Source organism: Bombus impatiens, unplaced genomic scaffold (assembly GCF_000188095.3).
Source record: "Bombus impatiens unplaced genomic scaffold, BIMP_2.2 scf_0360, whole genome shotgun sequence".
Taxonomy (NCBI): domain Eukaryota; kingdom Metazoa; phylum Arthropoda; class Insecta; order Hymenoptera; family Apidae; genus Bombus; species Bombus impatiens.
The window spans coordinates 368914-386396 of NT_176779.1; the positions used below are offsets into that span (position 1 = coordinate 368914).

Genomic DNA, 17483 nt, shown 5'->3' on the forward strand with positions numbered 1-17483 from the left:
CCTCTTTTACGGCTCTTTAAGCCTCCAGAGGTCTCGTCTCTCCGCTATTTTAATTTATCACGCGAATCCAGAGTAATTTTTCCATCGTCACGCGTCGTTTCTGTGTGTCTTCGTTCTTCTGTACAAACTCATGCGCGTGTCGTACGTGTTATGCAACATACGCAGTTTTTTCTCTTTCTCTCTCTCTCTCTCTCTCTCTTTCTCTCTCTCTCTCTCTCTCTCTCTCTCTCTCTCTTTCTCTCTTTTCCATAAAATTGTACGTTACAAAACATTGTTTCGTTAATCGAGTGGAGATCGCGTCTAACGATCTATTTTATTAATATTTATCATCGTACGAGTACTATGCGATTACGCACTTGTGGCTTGCTTGTGTGTGAAACTTAGACATTTTATATATGGGTTTTATTTTAAAAATTATAAATCGCTGGTACGTGATTTTTATTTGCATCCTGCTTGTTTCTGTTTTATATTAAATGTTGTGGTTCTGGTGATTAGTTGTTTGAGCTTCTGAAACAGTTTGTAAAAATATCGATGGTGAGAGACAGCGAATAGCGTTGGCTACTTAAGATACAAGCCGTCGAGCTGATCTAACGATAAGATAACACAGATAACGATCGATAAATTATTATAAAACGTCTTTAGATTAAATATGCGTTGAGTTTGAGTGATTTTCACGATCATTTGGTTTCTAGATGCGATTGTCAAATAGTCTTTGGTAATTGACGATCGGAAGACTATTTTGACAATCGATAGGATGAATTCGTTCGTTCGTATATCGAGTAACAAAGAATTTTTATACTTCGAGATATTTTCCATGATATTTTATCAATCTTTTTATAAGCTTATGAAACGACCTAATTATTCTGACATAATAGCATTCTGAAACTAAATTCGTCGTACGACATAATTGCCAATTATACGAATAAATCCGTATTAATATTTCAAAGATCTTTCACCGAATAAAAATTCGAAAAAGAGAGAATCAGGAAAAGAAAACCGTGCTGAAGGTTAAAGAATCCTGTGGACTTCAATTCAGGCGTTAATACCCTCATTGTTCTCTCCTCTTTAAGAACCGTCCTTTCTTCTGCTTTTAGACCGAGATCGAGTTATTTCACCACAGAACAATCAAACAAACTCTTTGTACCACAAAGACAGTTCACGCGGATTTGCTCGCAGGAGCACGGTCGAATGTTTCCAAAGGCTTCCGCAATAAAATTCACAATCCACATTGTTGATACGCATGTTCGCCGTAAAACAGCTTCCTTTCATTCTTCGACTTCCTCGTCGCGCGGTGTTCTCTACATTTCTTCCATTTATTACGAAAGATTAAAAGAATCATCATATGTTAAATATTTTTTCCAGATACGATTAAGATACAAAGAGTTCGATCTCTACAAATGTTTAAATTTGGCAGGCCAATATCAACCAGTAAACATTGTCATATTATCAATTGTCAACTAATTGGCGAAGAAGAACTTTGTTATATATAATGACTTTAATGACATTTACAATGAAAACATTGAAACTGTACTATTAAGCAACATGGGTAATCACGATATTCGGGTCTTGAAAATCTTTGAATTTTGAAAATGATAATTCTCGAAAATTGAAAGCGACGAAACTAAATAGTCGTGGAGAAAGTGTATCGAATAATATTGAAGTTACTCGTCAGTCAAAATTTTATGTGAGAAACGCCATATTTTATATGTCGATTAATTTCATAAATGTATAAAATACATTGTTATCTAAAATTCATTTTTGTCACGAGTTCTTTAAATGCTATCCTCATTTTTGTCTCGTACTCTCTCAAATTCCCCCTCTCTATCCATAAAATATTTCGACAAAGTAAAATAAGAATAACAGGATCGTCATGATTATAGGTTGCAGTTGCTAAACTCGTCTCGCATTCCCTTCAAGTTTCCCTCGGATTTCGACAAGAATTCGCATTTCTCCATCATGCATTTGGAACCGGATAATGCACGTCTCATTCAAGAAACACACAACGAAGCGTAAAACTCGATATGCTCCGGGATTCGCGAGTTTCCCTCCGAAAACGTGTGCTATCCTGCAACGTTGTAATATCAGAATTTCTTTTCGTTGAAACTAGAGGCATCCGTGAGAGAGAATCCCTTGTCAATATTGGCCTGTGTTACAAAATAATGCCGGCGTCTCCTTTGTGGAAGCTGAAAGCTCCATATCTGAACAAAAGCGAATGAAACACACGTGTTCACTGTTCACATGACATTCTTTCCCTTTTACCTTATTCCACGTTGAAATATATTAATTTATTAACTAATACGCGGTATTTGTCGTCTCACTTTTCCAGCTTTCACTAAAAATGTATAAAACATATTGTATTAAATGTTTTAATTCCATAGAAAGAGAAACAGTAGCAGCAAACATAGAATTTATATAAACAATTAAATATTTAACATATAGCGCAATTTTTTAAGAATTGTTACGCAGAAAAATCCAGATAACGATTTTCGAACGAAGTAATCAAATCTTTGAAAAATACGAGATTTTTCTCGAGAAAATTTATATCTCGCCAAAGATTCGCACAGCTATGAAAATATCCACTAAAATTTTCTTTGCCACGAACGAACGAACTCTTTCGTTATTGGAACGATCGCTTTCGTCTTGTAACAATTACAATATACATAATCGTCCTTACTAATTCGCAAACTTACACATCGAATTTACCATGTTCGAGCACACGTTCACGCTCTTACATGTTACAATTTCTTTTTTTCTTGTTCATTGAATCGTCGCTTACAATATATACCATGTACAATGTTACTTCGATATTTTGGTTTCCTTATTTCGATGACACTAGAACGCGCTAGAAATTTGCAAGTTATTACACATATCGAACCTGGGATACTACGACGACGTTTTCGACAGTTTTCACCTATGGATGCATTGAAAGTCGCGATTTTCAACGCGAAACCGGCCGTGACAGAGTTCCTTCATTGATATATGTTTCTTCCTTCACTGAGAACTGAACATTTTTTAACGAGCAGCAATAAAAAGAAATTGCACTCGAAGAAGCTTTCTTTTCGTAAAACTTAATTCATTAATTCATCGGGCAATGGCTTCTGGACTGATAAATTTGGCGAGCATAGTTTCGAGAATTTGACGGTTGAAGTTATGTTTTGAAAAGGAATTTCGAACACGACGACAAAAGATAAATATAATTAAAATTAATCGTTCATAACTGTTCTTGCGAGAGTTGTTACGGTCAATGAAGTTTAATCGATTATTTTAAGTTAAAAGGAAACGTATATCAAAAATTGATTTATTTAAAAAATTTGCTCGTAACGATAATTTTTGCATCGATTTTCTTTAACTTACAATAATTCAGTACATTTATTAATTTGTAACGCTTCTATTTTTATAGTTTTGAGCATCGTTTCTTATGTATGTATGCGTTAATTATCTTGTTGTATATGTTGTCTATAATTTGTATTTTATAATTTATTACTTCTTAAAACGATACTAAACATTCAGTAAATATTTCAAAAATTCATCGTTATATGTGTGTATATCTAAACGTGTTAAAAGTAGGAAATGCCATCGACGATTATCGAAAAACTAAGCTGAAAAGGCTGAAATAACGTAAAACTTTCTTATCAGTCAACCTTCCTCTTAAAACGTCCATCACGTGGCCGTAAGAAAGCTTCTTCATCGATGATCGTTCCGGTTGCATGCAATTTAATTTCGATCAAGGTACAAACAGGCTAAGGGTTGGCTACGTCTTATTGTGTCCAACGATCCATCGAGTTTCACTTAATGCTCCCGTTGATATTCATTCATGTTCGCGTTTAAGTTGCCACGCGCACACCGTCATACGGGCTCTCACACATCCACACACACATAAGTACGTGCAGAAAGTATACACGCAGACAGACAGCTCGGAGACACACGCACGGGCACGTACGAGAACGCACATTATCTCAATTGACCCAAAAGGAAAGCTAGCATCACGAGGACCGTCTTCGATGTTGGCGAACCTGCTGCCGTGTTTCCGTGCTGCATTGCAGCTGGATGCTCTCCTGGAACAAGAGCAACGAAGGCTGGATTAGTGTCTGTCCTGCACTTCCGGTTCCAACCGGAACACTTCGTTTTTTCACGGTTTGCACCGTACAAGAAGAAAAAAAAGTGGAAGGTTTTATACGTTCTCGTGTTGTTACCTTCTTTCTCTTTGGTTTCGGGTCTTTTCTCTTAATATTTTTTCTGTTCCGAGGTTGGGCATACTTACTCGAATTACGAGCAACTGCATCGGGCCTTACGGAGATTTCAATGTATATTTTAAAAAGAACGAGACGGAAGAAAAAAAATCTTTTATTTTTTTGCGGAATTTTATCTTTTACAGAACTTTCAGAAGCTACCGTTTTAGATGACGGCTCGATGGAAGAGAATAACAGTTATGGGAAGTCAATTTCCTAGGACGTCGATTTGAAATAGGAAATTCGAGGTAGAAAATTACTAAAAATACGACTGCTTGGTCGACCAGTTTGTTATTTTTCTTTTTCAAGTTTAGTTAAAACGATCTTTGGGTTTTGAGGGTACCTTCTCTTAAGATTCTGATTGCAAGCTTCTCGAGATTATTTTCTTACGATGGAACGTTTACGACTTCGTTTTGACTTTGAAAAAACAGGGTCATTGTTTTCTGATTGCTCGGAGAATTTTCCTATAGCAAGAACAAGATGACCACTCTCTTTAAATAGGTCATACTGAGGAATAAGAAACCTGGAAGTATCGTACAAAAACGCTGTGTGTGTTCCTTCCAAATGGTCTTGGTAGTCGTAAACTCATGAAACATAAACAGCTTGCTTCTGGCTTAAATGGACAAAGTTTCGAAGAGCGTGGAGATACTTAAAACGAGTACAAAATTCACAGGGATATAAAGCCACGGTGGCTTAATTTCTGAGATATTTCCGTCCCGTTTTGAACTATCTTTAACGATATAAAAGAAACTTTTATTTTCAAATTGTAACTTTTCTCTTTCTTTGTTACTTACTTATGTGGTAACTCCACGTTTGTGTAATAATTCAGACACGTTCACGGTAATAATTCTTACAAGATAAAAATATACAGAATATGCAGAGTAAAGTACTCAATGATAATATCTCGTAGCTAAAACTGATCTCTATTTAAGTTCTATCTTTTATTCCCTCCAATATTAGACGCATGCAAAAGTTTCAAGCCCTTTTATCAATTTTACATTTTCAACTACATCACTTTCAATACATTACAAATTGATGTTCGAAACACTTGGTACGATTTCCTGTCAACTTTCAAATTTCGTCGCGAAGAAATCACACAAAACACTTTCGTATTTCTGTAATATTTCGAAAGTGTTGTCTGACTAAAGAGAGCTAAATACATCGAACTTCTCAGCCCGAGTTAAAGATAGTGATTCAAGTCACATGCGGCTTAGGCGTTGTGGTCGTTGCTCATTGTGCTCATTGTGGTTTTGTGAAGCGGTCGCAAATCGATCACAAAGTTGGCGTTTCAGACAAATCGATACCAACCAAACAATTGCGCAAAAAGGTGAGAAATTGTATCGATTAAAGATAATTGTTCGTGAAAAGTTTAAAAAAAAGGCTCAAATTTTTCCATATATCTAGTTTTGTTTAAATAAAAACCATAAGTGTTGCTTACAGACGAGTGTTGCCATATTACCATAGAAAAATGAAAAAAAAAGAAAAAAATAAAATATGCATATCAGAGCGAGGAACTGCACCACATTCTCCACTAGAATCGTATCCTTGATTAATTTCTCGCTAATTACAGCAAGCTAGAACGACGTTCGTTGACGGGATAAACCAGAGAATTACTGCTATCAGCTATAGGAGTACCATGATGTATACCAGATTAGATGTCCATTTCGTATAGGCAATTAGATAGTAATTGCATGCAGCAGGCTTCACTGTACCGCAGATGATACCAACAACAGGAGGAACAAGAGCCACTTGTTTCAATTATGAAGAAATATTACTTAATTTCCTGCCGCTATTCCCTATATAAGATATTATTTCACTATATAGAATATTATCTCAGGATCATTGTATATAGGATCACTGTATATTATTATCAGGATTTAGTAGCTTGTTATCATTTTTCGTCGTTATTACCTCGATAGTCATCTTCCAGAAACGCTTATGGTAATCTTCAGTCCAATAAATTCTGCATTCGCTCGGCCAATCTGATTCGAGTCGAAAGAGATTTCCGGTTAAAATTCAAAGTAAAATTTGTTCGTGATATATTCTTGACCGAGTTTCTCAATAGGTTTATCTACAAAAATTACTTGAACAAGTATCTAAAAGTAAAATTTCAATGCGTAAATGGTATATATTTAGCATTGTAATTAGCAAGCATAAAATCGATATATTACGCGAAATAAAATGACAAATCAACTATATTTCAGTCATTATGTCGTGTTACACGTACGTCACGCGCGTTAGTTGTCGTTTATAGGTTGCACGATGCTTTACTAATATTTAGACTGTAGATTTCACTTGTATAAATGAACGTAATAACCGTTGACATGGAATTATTGATCGCGTTGACTGAAATAATGAATTAAACGTTGATTTCAGTTTACAGTTTACGTTAGTAAATGAAACTTCTTTCGATTCAAAGTTTCATTTGTATGTTTCTTTTCGTGTGAAATAATATTACCTTCTTTTTATATTTGTAATTCGACTACAATACGTGGCTCGAACATCACCATCAAGATATATTTCACAGATCTGCTAATAAAATCTCGACCGTGAAGCACGTGCGATTCTATAGGAGAATCAGAGAAAAATAGATTTCACAGAGAGTTAAAACGCGCGGCAAGGATTTGTCAATTGGTAGCAGCGCGTCCGATTATATTCGGTCGCCTGTTCTAATGGACGCCAAAAGCCCCTCTAACCGGTGCCTCCATCATTGATAATAGAATATTTAATCATTTCGACAGGCCGGTGAAATCGCGTCGAAACTACGTGAGTCTCGTACCGAATGCTTTTAATTACACGACGTTAACTAATTATATTTCGAACGGTGCCCGGTCCCGTAACGATCCACATTCTCGGCACGAGTATTCCGGCTGGAAGCGTCGAATTACTCGTATGATGTCTGCCCGACGCAATTCCATAATTGACCGTCTAATCGATGCTCTAATTCCTGTTCTGTCGTGACGGTTTAAAGGGCTCCCGTCGCCCTACGCAATTGACGGCCAGCCCGATTAACGTTCCGTGTCTTAAGTCCCATTGAGAAAGGGAATTTACGTTGCTGACGAGATGACATGACATTCAAGTTACGCGTCGTTATAATGAAATAGCTCGTGGAAGATTGATTTCACTGGGTTAGAAAAAATCATCGTCGACAGATGATATATAGTCTTGAATGTAGACTTGAAAAGAGGGATTCGTATTTGGGACAGGATTCTGAGATTTTGGGAGTCGATTTGAACAATAGCGTTGGAATTATTCTCGCAATTGAACCTTTCAGAAGACAAACTCGTCAATCTCATCATCCAGTTACACGATTAACCTTCAATTTTCAAAGAACCAAAACTCAAATAACAAGGCAAACGAATTAATTCTTAAGCTTCCATCGAATCTTTCTTCATGAACTTGACATGATGCTTACGAAATTTTGAATGACTTATATCAATTATTCCAAGTTTATAGCGAAACGTAAAACTCAGTACTTTACGTTATTTGTTGCTGTAATTATACTAATTAGTAGCTCCGCTAATTGCAGAATAATTTAACGAGCAAGTCGCGTGTGGAAATAAAATAAAACGTTGATTAAAGCTAAATCAATAATGTCGACTAGTTTCTTCCCTTGCATCATTTCCTGAGAACTTTTAATAAACTTTATCTTTTTCTTTTAAAGAACTAAGATTTATATTTTTTTCTACGATTGTATACATTTGCACTTCTGAAATATCATATACCGTGATCCTACATAATTTCGTGATATAATCGAAGTCATTCTCTTGTTATCAAAATTTTCTGTTCTTAAAATTTTGTTCTTCTTAAATAACTACATTACGTAGGATCATATTTCTTTAATCGCTAAATAACATCAAATTAAGAAATTCATCAAAAATGCACTCATTATGTTCTTGTTTAACAATCTTCGTTCCTAACGTTATCTCGATCGTTTCTTTCCAGAAGCAGATTGTTCGAAGAACCAAAATCATCAAAGCTCTATTTAGAACGTATTAGCCGTGAGTCAGTAGCGCGATATTTTCGCTGGAAATTACCAGGTAAAGGGATGCAGCTTGTTACGGAACACTGGGAAAGCTCGTCACGAGGCCGGCCACGTCACGTAAATCGTATTGCGCGTGATGTGCAACAACAAGTAAGGTGTATGACGGGCTGAAATTAGTAGCGAAAGCAAGCCTTGGCACTGCGCCGAAAATACATGGCAATTTTATTTCGGCGCGCCATGGGAGACAGGAAAAAAGAGAGCCGACCAACACCATAGTAAGTGATAAATCACGAACCATGGCCGTTAAATAATAAATCAAAGCTATGCTTGCAAAGGTTCGCGAAATTAGCAGAGATTTCGGAGACTTTTGTAGCGCGATAATTCCCAAGTATAATAATCAACAAATCCAATTTACAATCTTATTGTCTACTAATATTTCGATGGAGAATTTTCAGAATTAGGAACAAAAGTTTCATTAGCATATTTTACGTAGCAAGACTCGCACATTCATGACATTCTCGACTTTTTTTATAATAGCCAATGAATTATAACAGCTAATAAGTTCAATTTACATTTGATTAGCCACGAATATTTCGATGAATAATTTTTTGAAACAGCAACAAAAGTTCCATTACTACATTTTGCCTAGCAAGACACTCATATACTTTTCTAGTTCGTCTCATTTTCATGAGCGTTCCACGCCCTTTATCGCTATACCTGTTTTTACCGCTCCTATTTTTTCCCCAAAGCAGTTAATTCGTATCCAGAGTTTCTACATTGAACGACGAAAGGATGAGAATTCGAAGGAACAGCATTCGTCGAGTAGTAGAAATAGTTGGTAACAACGTTCTTTGACTTCGTGGCTATTATGAATATTTGAATATTTATCTTTCGCGGCGTCCGCTGCATTCATAGAGCATGGTACACAGATGAATTTATACACTTTACTTGAGATAATTACCGTTCGAAATGAGTCCGCAACTCATTTCTACGGATTGAGTAAGAAAAGCAATTTTCGATAGCGAAGGATCGCACCAGGTTTATCGAGATTGCGTATCGGTTTCCGCCTCGGATGTCGACCGATTCTTTGTTTCTTTTGTCCAGCACATGATATTATATTGTAGTATCGTGGACGAAAGGCCTAAGAGATATCGGGCGAACTATAAACAATGTCGCGAGAAAGCCGAAGTGCCGACGGGCCCAATAATGTATCGTCGGTCCTTCAATCGAATAGTTTCGCGGAAAAGGTCTGCGTGATCCCGGCCACGAGCGGTTGCGAAACACGTGCGTGGTAGGGCTAAGACAAAAGACAAAGGGATGCTAAGGACAAAGACGAATTAACAGTATCAGTTGAGAAGTCAGAGAGTGTAAATCGAGAAGTCAAGGAATGCGAATTGTGTTGTCGAGAGAGTGTGGTCTGCGTGAGAGAGAGACCGCGGTGGATCCGCGGTGACGAGAGTTGCAAATCAACTATCTAGTTGTTTTAATTATAATACGTTATTGTGATTAGTTCACGTTAAACAATCATCGTTTCCTGTTTAACCAACATCTGTTTAATCCACTTATTGTAAATAAACTAATTGTAGTAAAGATCCTACAGTATGTTTTATACAAAACATCTCGAAACTTTTTTGGCAATGTAATTCGGTAATGAAAAATGACCGTCACGATTTTATCGGTAAAACGTGAAACAAATCTGTAGATGTTAAAGGATATTCTGATAAAGAAATTCTTTATTGGAAAATAAGAGTATATGGATTTAACTATACATTTAATATTTTTTGGTGGAAACAGGCATTGAATATTTTCAAAATCGCAGGGAAATAACGGGTAAACCCTTTAATTCGTTGAGCCGGTAACGCTTTATTTAAGAAATCGCATGTGGCGTGTCTCTGTCTAGCCGCCAAAGAAATCTAATTCTCTCTATCTCACCTGCTCTCTAATTTTTCTCTCGTTAATGGTCCGAATTAAATAAATTCAAATACCCCTTTAACAAATACAATTACCGGTAATTCGCCGAAGATAATTATCTCTCTGCCCTCTGACCACTCCCCTACTCGCGTTTTCGAGTGGAAAAAGGCCAAAAGATAAAGAGGCGGAGGCTGAGAAAAATAGTCGGGGGCATAGAGGAAGGGAGAGTGAAGTACAGAGATAACCAGCAAGTACGTAGATAGGGTGAAACTAAAAGAACGGAAGGCAATGATATATAGGGAGTAACAAATGATAAGGGAGCCACTTATGGGAAAGAAAATTGTCTATGACTTACGATATCCTTCTATATTTGTGTCTCTATGTAAGAACGTTTAATAGTTGTTGTCTGATTTGTATCTGGTACAGTAAGTTCCATTGCTTTCCTTTATTTTATTTCGATTAATTTTCTTCTATATTATTATATCTTTTAATATAACCACTAGAAAAATCATTAATTTTTAATAGATATTTTAACTTTTACTTTGTAAAAGCTGTCGTACGAAAGACACATATGTACGTGCTGCGAGGAATGTATTTTATGGATGCAAGTACAGAAGTAATTCCTTACATCGTCCCTTGTTTTTTGTGCGTCATGTTTTTCAAAATAAAAGAATCAATTCGTAAACGTAAAGATTTTTATTGTTACAAATAATACGGTAAAAGTGAAAAAGAAAGGGGCGAGTATCTACGAATGTTAATAAGAGATAAAAATGAAAGATTCCTACGAAGAACGATATACGATGGTGGCGTATGAGTAGCGGCAATCTCGTTAGTCACCTTAATTAAGTGTAATTCATCAGGAAACGTACACAGTTTGTAGAAGGGCGAATTTTTCGCCTCGAAACGAAGAAGAGAGCTAGAAGTCGATTCGTCTTCATTAATTACTCGTGGCGTGTGATAGCCTCGGCCTGTGAAGTCGTGACTGCTGCATTATTTCGCGGATGCATCAAAGTCGTCACGTTTCGCGACTAAATTAATTCGAGCAAGATCAAGCAGCTTCCTGTCGAAGATTAGCTGATAACTAGCGGTGGAGCCGCTACAAACAAAGCATGGCTTTGATGGCTTTTTAAGTCACACACATACATACGTGACGACTACACTATAAATTCATATGCGTGTGCGAAGAGAATTTGTAAACAGAGAAACTTGTTATTGAAGATAATAACTGAAGCCATATACGAACGTTCAAAAAATCGACATTATTACGTCGAACGATAAACGAGGAAATATTGTATATTCTATGTGCAATGAGAAAAAAATATTAAAAAGCTATAGAAAGACCGAATGTCTGTGTGGTGCGATTAAAACATCGTAATCAATTTGATCGCATATATTAAATCGTAATATTTAAATCATATATTTAAAGAATTAAGAAAAGGAAAATAGAAAATAAGGAACGAAAAAGTTGCGTTGGAAATTCGTGCAGATTCGTTGACAGTTCGAAGTTACGTGGAAATGGTGAAATCGGCAGCCCTTTTTCAGGATTCAACGACGCGTGATAACCAAAAGCCGTACTCCTTTTCGTGGAAAACCTTTGCCTTTGACCGGCTGCTACGAAATCAATGGCGGATCAAAGAACGTTCGGCTGCTCTTACGACTCAATAGGACTATTCCAAAAGGACCACCTTCGCGGATGTATGACAGGGTGACTTTTCAAAAAGCTGCTGTTCGCGAAAATAGTTGAAACCCTGAGCGAGCGATTTCTCTTGCAAAGTAAAGGGGAACATTTGTATTGAATATGCTTCAAGAATGAATATCAGGAAATTATGATTTGTTGACAATTCGGTATATTCGAAGTTTTGCTTTGGTACCGCTTTCAGGAATCTGCAAAGATACGAGGTTTTGAAGCTACTAGTACAGTAGAAATCTCGTTATGTGGACTCCATTTACTTCCTAATAGCAGCGATGAAAAATATCTTTAAAAAGACTTCCACAAGTGCCGATAGATATTCGTGTGATTTTCCTACGCGCATTTAAATTTGGCAAAGGTGGTTTGAAAGTGTCTGTTTAGGTTCTATTCCTTATTCGTGAAAATATGAATTTACCGAAACATCCACGCTGTATTAACACTTTGACTGCCACGCCGAAATCACATGTTTCGCTCAGGGCGCCACGGGAGTATTTTTATTATTCAAAGCATATAATGGCAAAATAATAATAAATGTAAGCAACATTCTTCCCCAATGGACCGTTTATCTTATTGGTGGTCACGGGTGACCATCGTGGCGCCTTGGTAACAGTTGATAGCAACATATTATAGCAAGGCTTCGTTTATTTCAACAAATCATTCGCATTCGTTATTTCGTCGTAAGCAAAACGTCCAGAATATATTGTTGAAACATGTAGAAGGTATTAGTAAACAGTATTTGCTCATTCTATATACAATAGTAAGGTTTGTGTACACTTCTAACTTCAATTATATGATTATAAAGCAGCATTTACGATTACTTTCTAAGGTGTGTTTATAATAATATTCGTAGATTACCCCTCAAAGATATGGATGCAAACACAGTGCACCGTTAGATGCAAGATTTGTTCTCATTTCTTTTTATTTATGTTCTAATAAAAATGTTTAATTGATCAATGTATTTAACGGTTATATTCAAAATGCCCTAACTGCCAATTTTCATACAATTTTTACAATTGTAAGAAGTTCAAGCGCTCCGGTCACCAATGATCACCGTGGCGTTACAGGAGAAACCGTGGTAGGTCATATATGACCAACGTGGCAGTCAAAGTGTTAATTTGAAAGAGTATCGACAAAACACATGCCGCAAAATAAATGCCGCAATTTTAGCTTCAAACTGAAAGTTTCGGTGATTTAAACGAAACGCTTCTCGCGAAATTAGATCAAGCTTGCAATATCACTCGCTGGCATAGTCCATTTTATCTTCATAAATCAATCAATCGGAAGCGATAGCAGCATCACTGCTGAAACGTCGCTGGAAATTTCTCGTCGATCCACCGGCAAGCAACAAGCCGGATAATCCGGCTGTTTTTCGGTCGATCGAGCCGCGTTAATTACAACCGTGTATCACAAGATTACACGCAGCTTTTCGATACGAACGACGTACCGTTTCTCGCAAACTTCCATTCGTCAGAGATCTCGTACCTTACGTGCTTTTGACAATTTCTCTGTAGCCACTCGAAAAACCTGACGTTTCGAAGACACTTTACGACTAGTTTTGCCTCTATTCGTCGAGAATTCGGGACAATTCGTTCCTAGTTTACGATTTAACGACAGTTTGTGGTCAGTAAATGATATTCGGAAGTGTAATCTGCGTTACTGTCTTGCAATTTCTTGTTTCTGGGAAGTTGTTAATGAGAGTTGATGAGAATTTTAGCTCGTTCTGGATAGTAAGTGGAAAATGATATTCCGCATGACCGTTTCGCGGTGTCCTTACCCGTTAACTTTTGGCCGACTGTTTCATTCAGCTACGTGGATGAACGAAACACGGATATTTGGAACTATTGTTGGGTTCTTCGAACTTTGAACTTGACTTGTTAATTTTTCCCATTAGTCACATTAAAGTATAAAATATTTCAGTTTTGTACTATGTGTGTGCTTAATATTCAACTGTTCTCCTTCTTTGAGACAACTCCGGAATTCAGATCCGATTTTTCCACTGTTTAAATAGACGCAATGTTCCGACATTGACTCAAACTGACACTTAAGGCCCGTAAGAAGTGTTAAGTCGTAAAACTCGCGACAATTTCCGTTAGCTTCAAGGGAGGGAGAGAGAGAGAGAGAGAGAGAGAGAGAGAGCGCTAAGAGGTGCTGGGTTCCTTGGTAAGTCTCGGAGTAAACGTCGTGACGGCGTCCTTTCCCGAAGATGTCGGTCGAAAGTTTTCCAGTTCCAACGGAGCGACATTTAAATGGTTTGTAAGAACGCGAAACTCTGCGAGCAGTGTGCAATTATTAGAGTGAGAGAGCGGGCGAGTTCCCTATCGCCAAATTCAACAGTTTAGGAGCCGCTGGCGAATTGAAATCCGCGAATTCGCCGAGTCATTTCAGTTTGCGAACCCACGCTTTCTGGCCATGGTTCAGAACATGCTTTTGATACAATACAACACCGCCTTTGGGGAGATACGTTTCGTCTGCCATTGGAAACTAGGCCAGCCGAGCACCTCTGCGAAAGGGCCGCTGGAAGGTTCCTTATTTAAATTAATAGAGGGAAGAAATGGATCATTCGAATCGCTGCGTTAATCACATACAATGGAATTGTTATATTGAAAATTTAATATATAGTAGGTATGTTATACGATACATTTTAATTCAAGAAAAATAATAGAGTTGTTGCATATTGATGACATGACTATTGCCATTCATAACTGTTCCGACACTTTTTAGCGAATTTGTCTTAACAGTATATGAATCTCCATTAGGTCTTAATTTATTTTTAATTAATTTATATACGTACTCGTGAGTAAATGTATCGAGAATCATAATGTCAATCGTATAGTCTGCAATGTATTTCGTGCTTTCTTGATTAAACTTTATTTATTAAATCGGAAGATTTAGTGAGTGACATTAACAGCATTGTAATTTTATTTCTTTCATATTCTACGAATTGTCTTAAAGAAAATGATTTATAATTAAAGATAATCATTTATATAAAACTAACGCATTAATGCATGATAATGTTATAAACAGTAAAGCATAATAATAAAGTTAAAAAAATATTCACCTCGCTTCGAGATTTTACCATATAATTCTCCAGTTTACCATATAATTTAACTTCAATTAAATTCAGAGTAGGGACTATTATGTTTCGTGCATTTAATTTAGCACGACGTTAGAATTGTCTCCCTTTCCCTCGATTTATCGTGTTAAACATTTTCATCGAAATTAAATTACCTTTTGCATTTTAAACGCAAATCGATCATTTAAAATCAACCCCTTTTCTACCTTAACAATTTCAATCGCCGACAAAATGCATCGCTATCGAGCGCAAACACCGCGTAGCCGCTTTTAAAATGAACTTAACTTAATCACGTTAATGCAAGAAAAATACTCCATTGGAAAAATAAATTTATTCTCTCCACTGGTGCTACACTTTGCCCTTCGTCTTTCACTTTCTGACTGGTTGGAATTCAAGTCATCCGTTCTTTTATCCTTCGCTGCAAACCTTTCAATTCGTTAATTAATCTATAACCTATAACACTTTTCAACAATGTCCAATATCGCTACAAATGAATATAATATTTATATTAATTAAACTACGGATTTTTATGCATTTATGGAAAATGTAAACCATCCAAAGTGGAATATTTGTTACAACTTTTACCAGATGAAACGATATCTAAGTTTCATTTCTTTAACCGTGTTCATAAAAATATAAAGACCGCCAACAATTAACCCCTTTCGTCTGCGTGTTCTTCGTCTTTATCCACTTTAATCCTATGTAAAAAAATTCCAAAACCATATCCAGTTCACTTTACGCCGTTCCATTAAAACCAGCCTCTGCTTTTCGAGTAGAGTAGTCTCTTAATTCCCCAGACTTTAATGTCTCCGGCGGAACGAAGAGGATGAAGGAAGGGAGAAAAAAAAGGAAGGTGGAAGAAGACCAAGTACGCGGTCAGGCACGACCTCGACGATTCGCGGGGAAGAAGCCTCATCCTACTAGACGAGATGATTTCCTTTGAGAGACGAGATTTCTTAAGCCCCTCTGTTATTGTCTTCATTTTTATTCTTTGCCTATCGCATCGTCCTGCCGCAGCGACAATCAAAGGGAAGCTGGTATCCCTTGCATTTTTTATGCAGGACGTTTGGTATCCTCACGAGATCGGCAAGGCGCGTGGCCTGTACAAGGCTGAGGGCAGCTTTTCTCTTATCACGGATGGTTTTCCCTTTTCATTCGAGCTAGAAGCTAGACCTGCTTTGGTCTAAATTTCCTCAGGTCTGAAGTTTAGACCGTGACGAACGTTCACAGGGTTTCGCGCGAAGCCGTCTTCACCGCTGCCATTCAGCACGAGCATTTTTTGTCGCACTTTTCACGGCCGAGAGGTTAATTTCATTAAACAAACGGAAGAGAATGCGCATGCCTAGGGTTTCGCCGTCTTTGATTCGTGGTTTTACGTGGTTCGGATTGTATGACGTACGTAGACTGAAGGTTCTTTGATGTTGGATAGTCGAAATACCGTATTGCGAGCTGTTCGCAAGCGTGAGATTTTTAATTTAGCTTGTTGCTGACGTTTCTTGCGAGAGCATTCATCGTAACTGGGCCAGGGCACAGACTTTAACCCTTTGCTTTAATGAATTCGGAGAGTAGGAAATTGTACAAAAAGGCTTCATCCTTGGCTTGGGTGATTCCAATCTTTTTCGGATATCATTGTAATCCGCGAGATATCCCGGGATATCTAAGAATTATGGCGTCTCTAATAATTGGCAATGAAATAATTTCTTAGACGATTAAATCAAAACTTTCTGCGTGTTACTTTGTGCGATATGCATAGATTGCAAAAAAGAAGGAACAAAGATGTTTAAACGAACAAGTTGTGAGAAAGATATTCTACTTCCAGTATCTAGCAATCTCTAGAAAAATGATAAATTTCTAGCTTTTTTAATCAGTGGAATTGTTTACAATTGCTTGTGCCCATTGCGAGGAAACTTTCGCGAAATGACGCAAAACCGAAACTTTTGCCCATTCTCCTCCTCGGAACTTGTTCCCTGCGCGTAACACATTTTCTAAAGAATCGCAAAGAAGCTGCAGTCTTTTTTGTTATTTTCATACAGTCGGATGGTTTTCTTGAGATAACACTAGTACTCTTTTACAATACTTGTAGACTGTATTGGTAGTCAGCAATCGGAAAAAGATAAGAAAAATATTTATTTGATAAATAGATGTATGGACTGGTTCTAAAAATTATAATCCACATTATATGTACTTATGTATGCTAATCTGATAAAATTAAGTTTTTTTAAAACACACGAATTCGCTTCTTTCCGGAGAAGTTCTTCCAATTTGTTTTTCTAAAAGAAACCCATCTTCTCTTTAGATTCAACTCTTTTTCTTAACGCGAGCGGTTACAAATCGACCGGACACACGAATACAAACTTCAAAACAACGAATTAAATATTATAACACTTTCGTAGGCGGCAAACACGTTCTGGCTGGTATTTGCACACGGCAGTCGCGTCGACACACTTTTCGCAAATATTGGACGAACGTGTGCATCGCGTTCGCGCCTACGCGATTCGCTCGAATCAACAATGCCTTATGAAAACCGTTTCATCGCGGAACTACCAGCGGCTGAACAAGCAAACGTCCACGAAACGAATAGGCGCGTCGAGTATT

General features: G+C 37.2%; 2 protein-coding genes across 3 annotated transcripts in view; one reads left to right on the forward strand and one right to left on the reverse strand.

The window, feature by feature from the left end:
• Positions 1-215: 215 nt before the first annotated feature.
• The window catches only part of LOC100742665, a 42986-nt gene continuing 25718 nt past the window's right edge, over positions 216-17483 (reverse strand). The window contains exon 3 of the mRNA XM_003489627.4: positions 216-4055. Within this exon, the coding sequence (XP_003489675.1) occupies positions 3952-4055 (104 nt within the window). The 3' untranslated portion in view covers positions 216-3951. The remainder of the gene's footprint in view (positions 4056-17483) is intronic.
• The window catches only part of LOC105680791, a 25239-nt gene continuing 12741 nt past the window's right edge, over positions 4986-17483 (forward strand). Inside the window, exons 1-2 of one of the 2 annotated variants that reach the window (XR_004461773.1) lie at positions 4986-5556; positions 5800-6609. Coding sequence is in view for 1 of the 2 variants with exons in the window: in XM_012385815.3 (XP_012241238.1) it covers positions 5433-5556 (124 nt within the window). In the remaining variant the exon portion in view is untranslated. Of the gene's footprint in view, positions 5557-5799; positions 6610-17483 lie in introns of those variants that run through there. The other variant, XM_012385815.3, reaches the window with a different exon arrangement.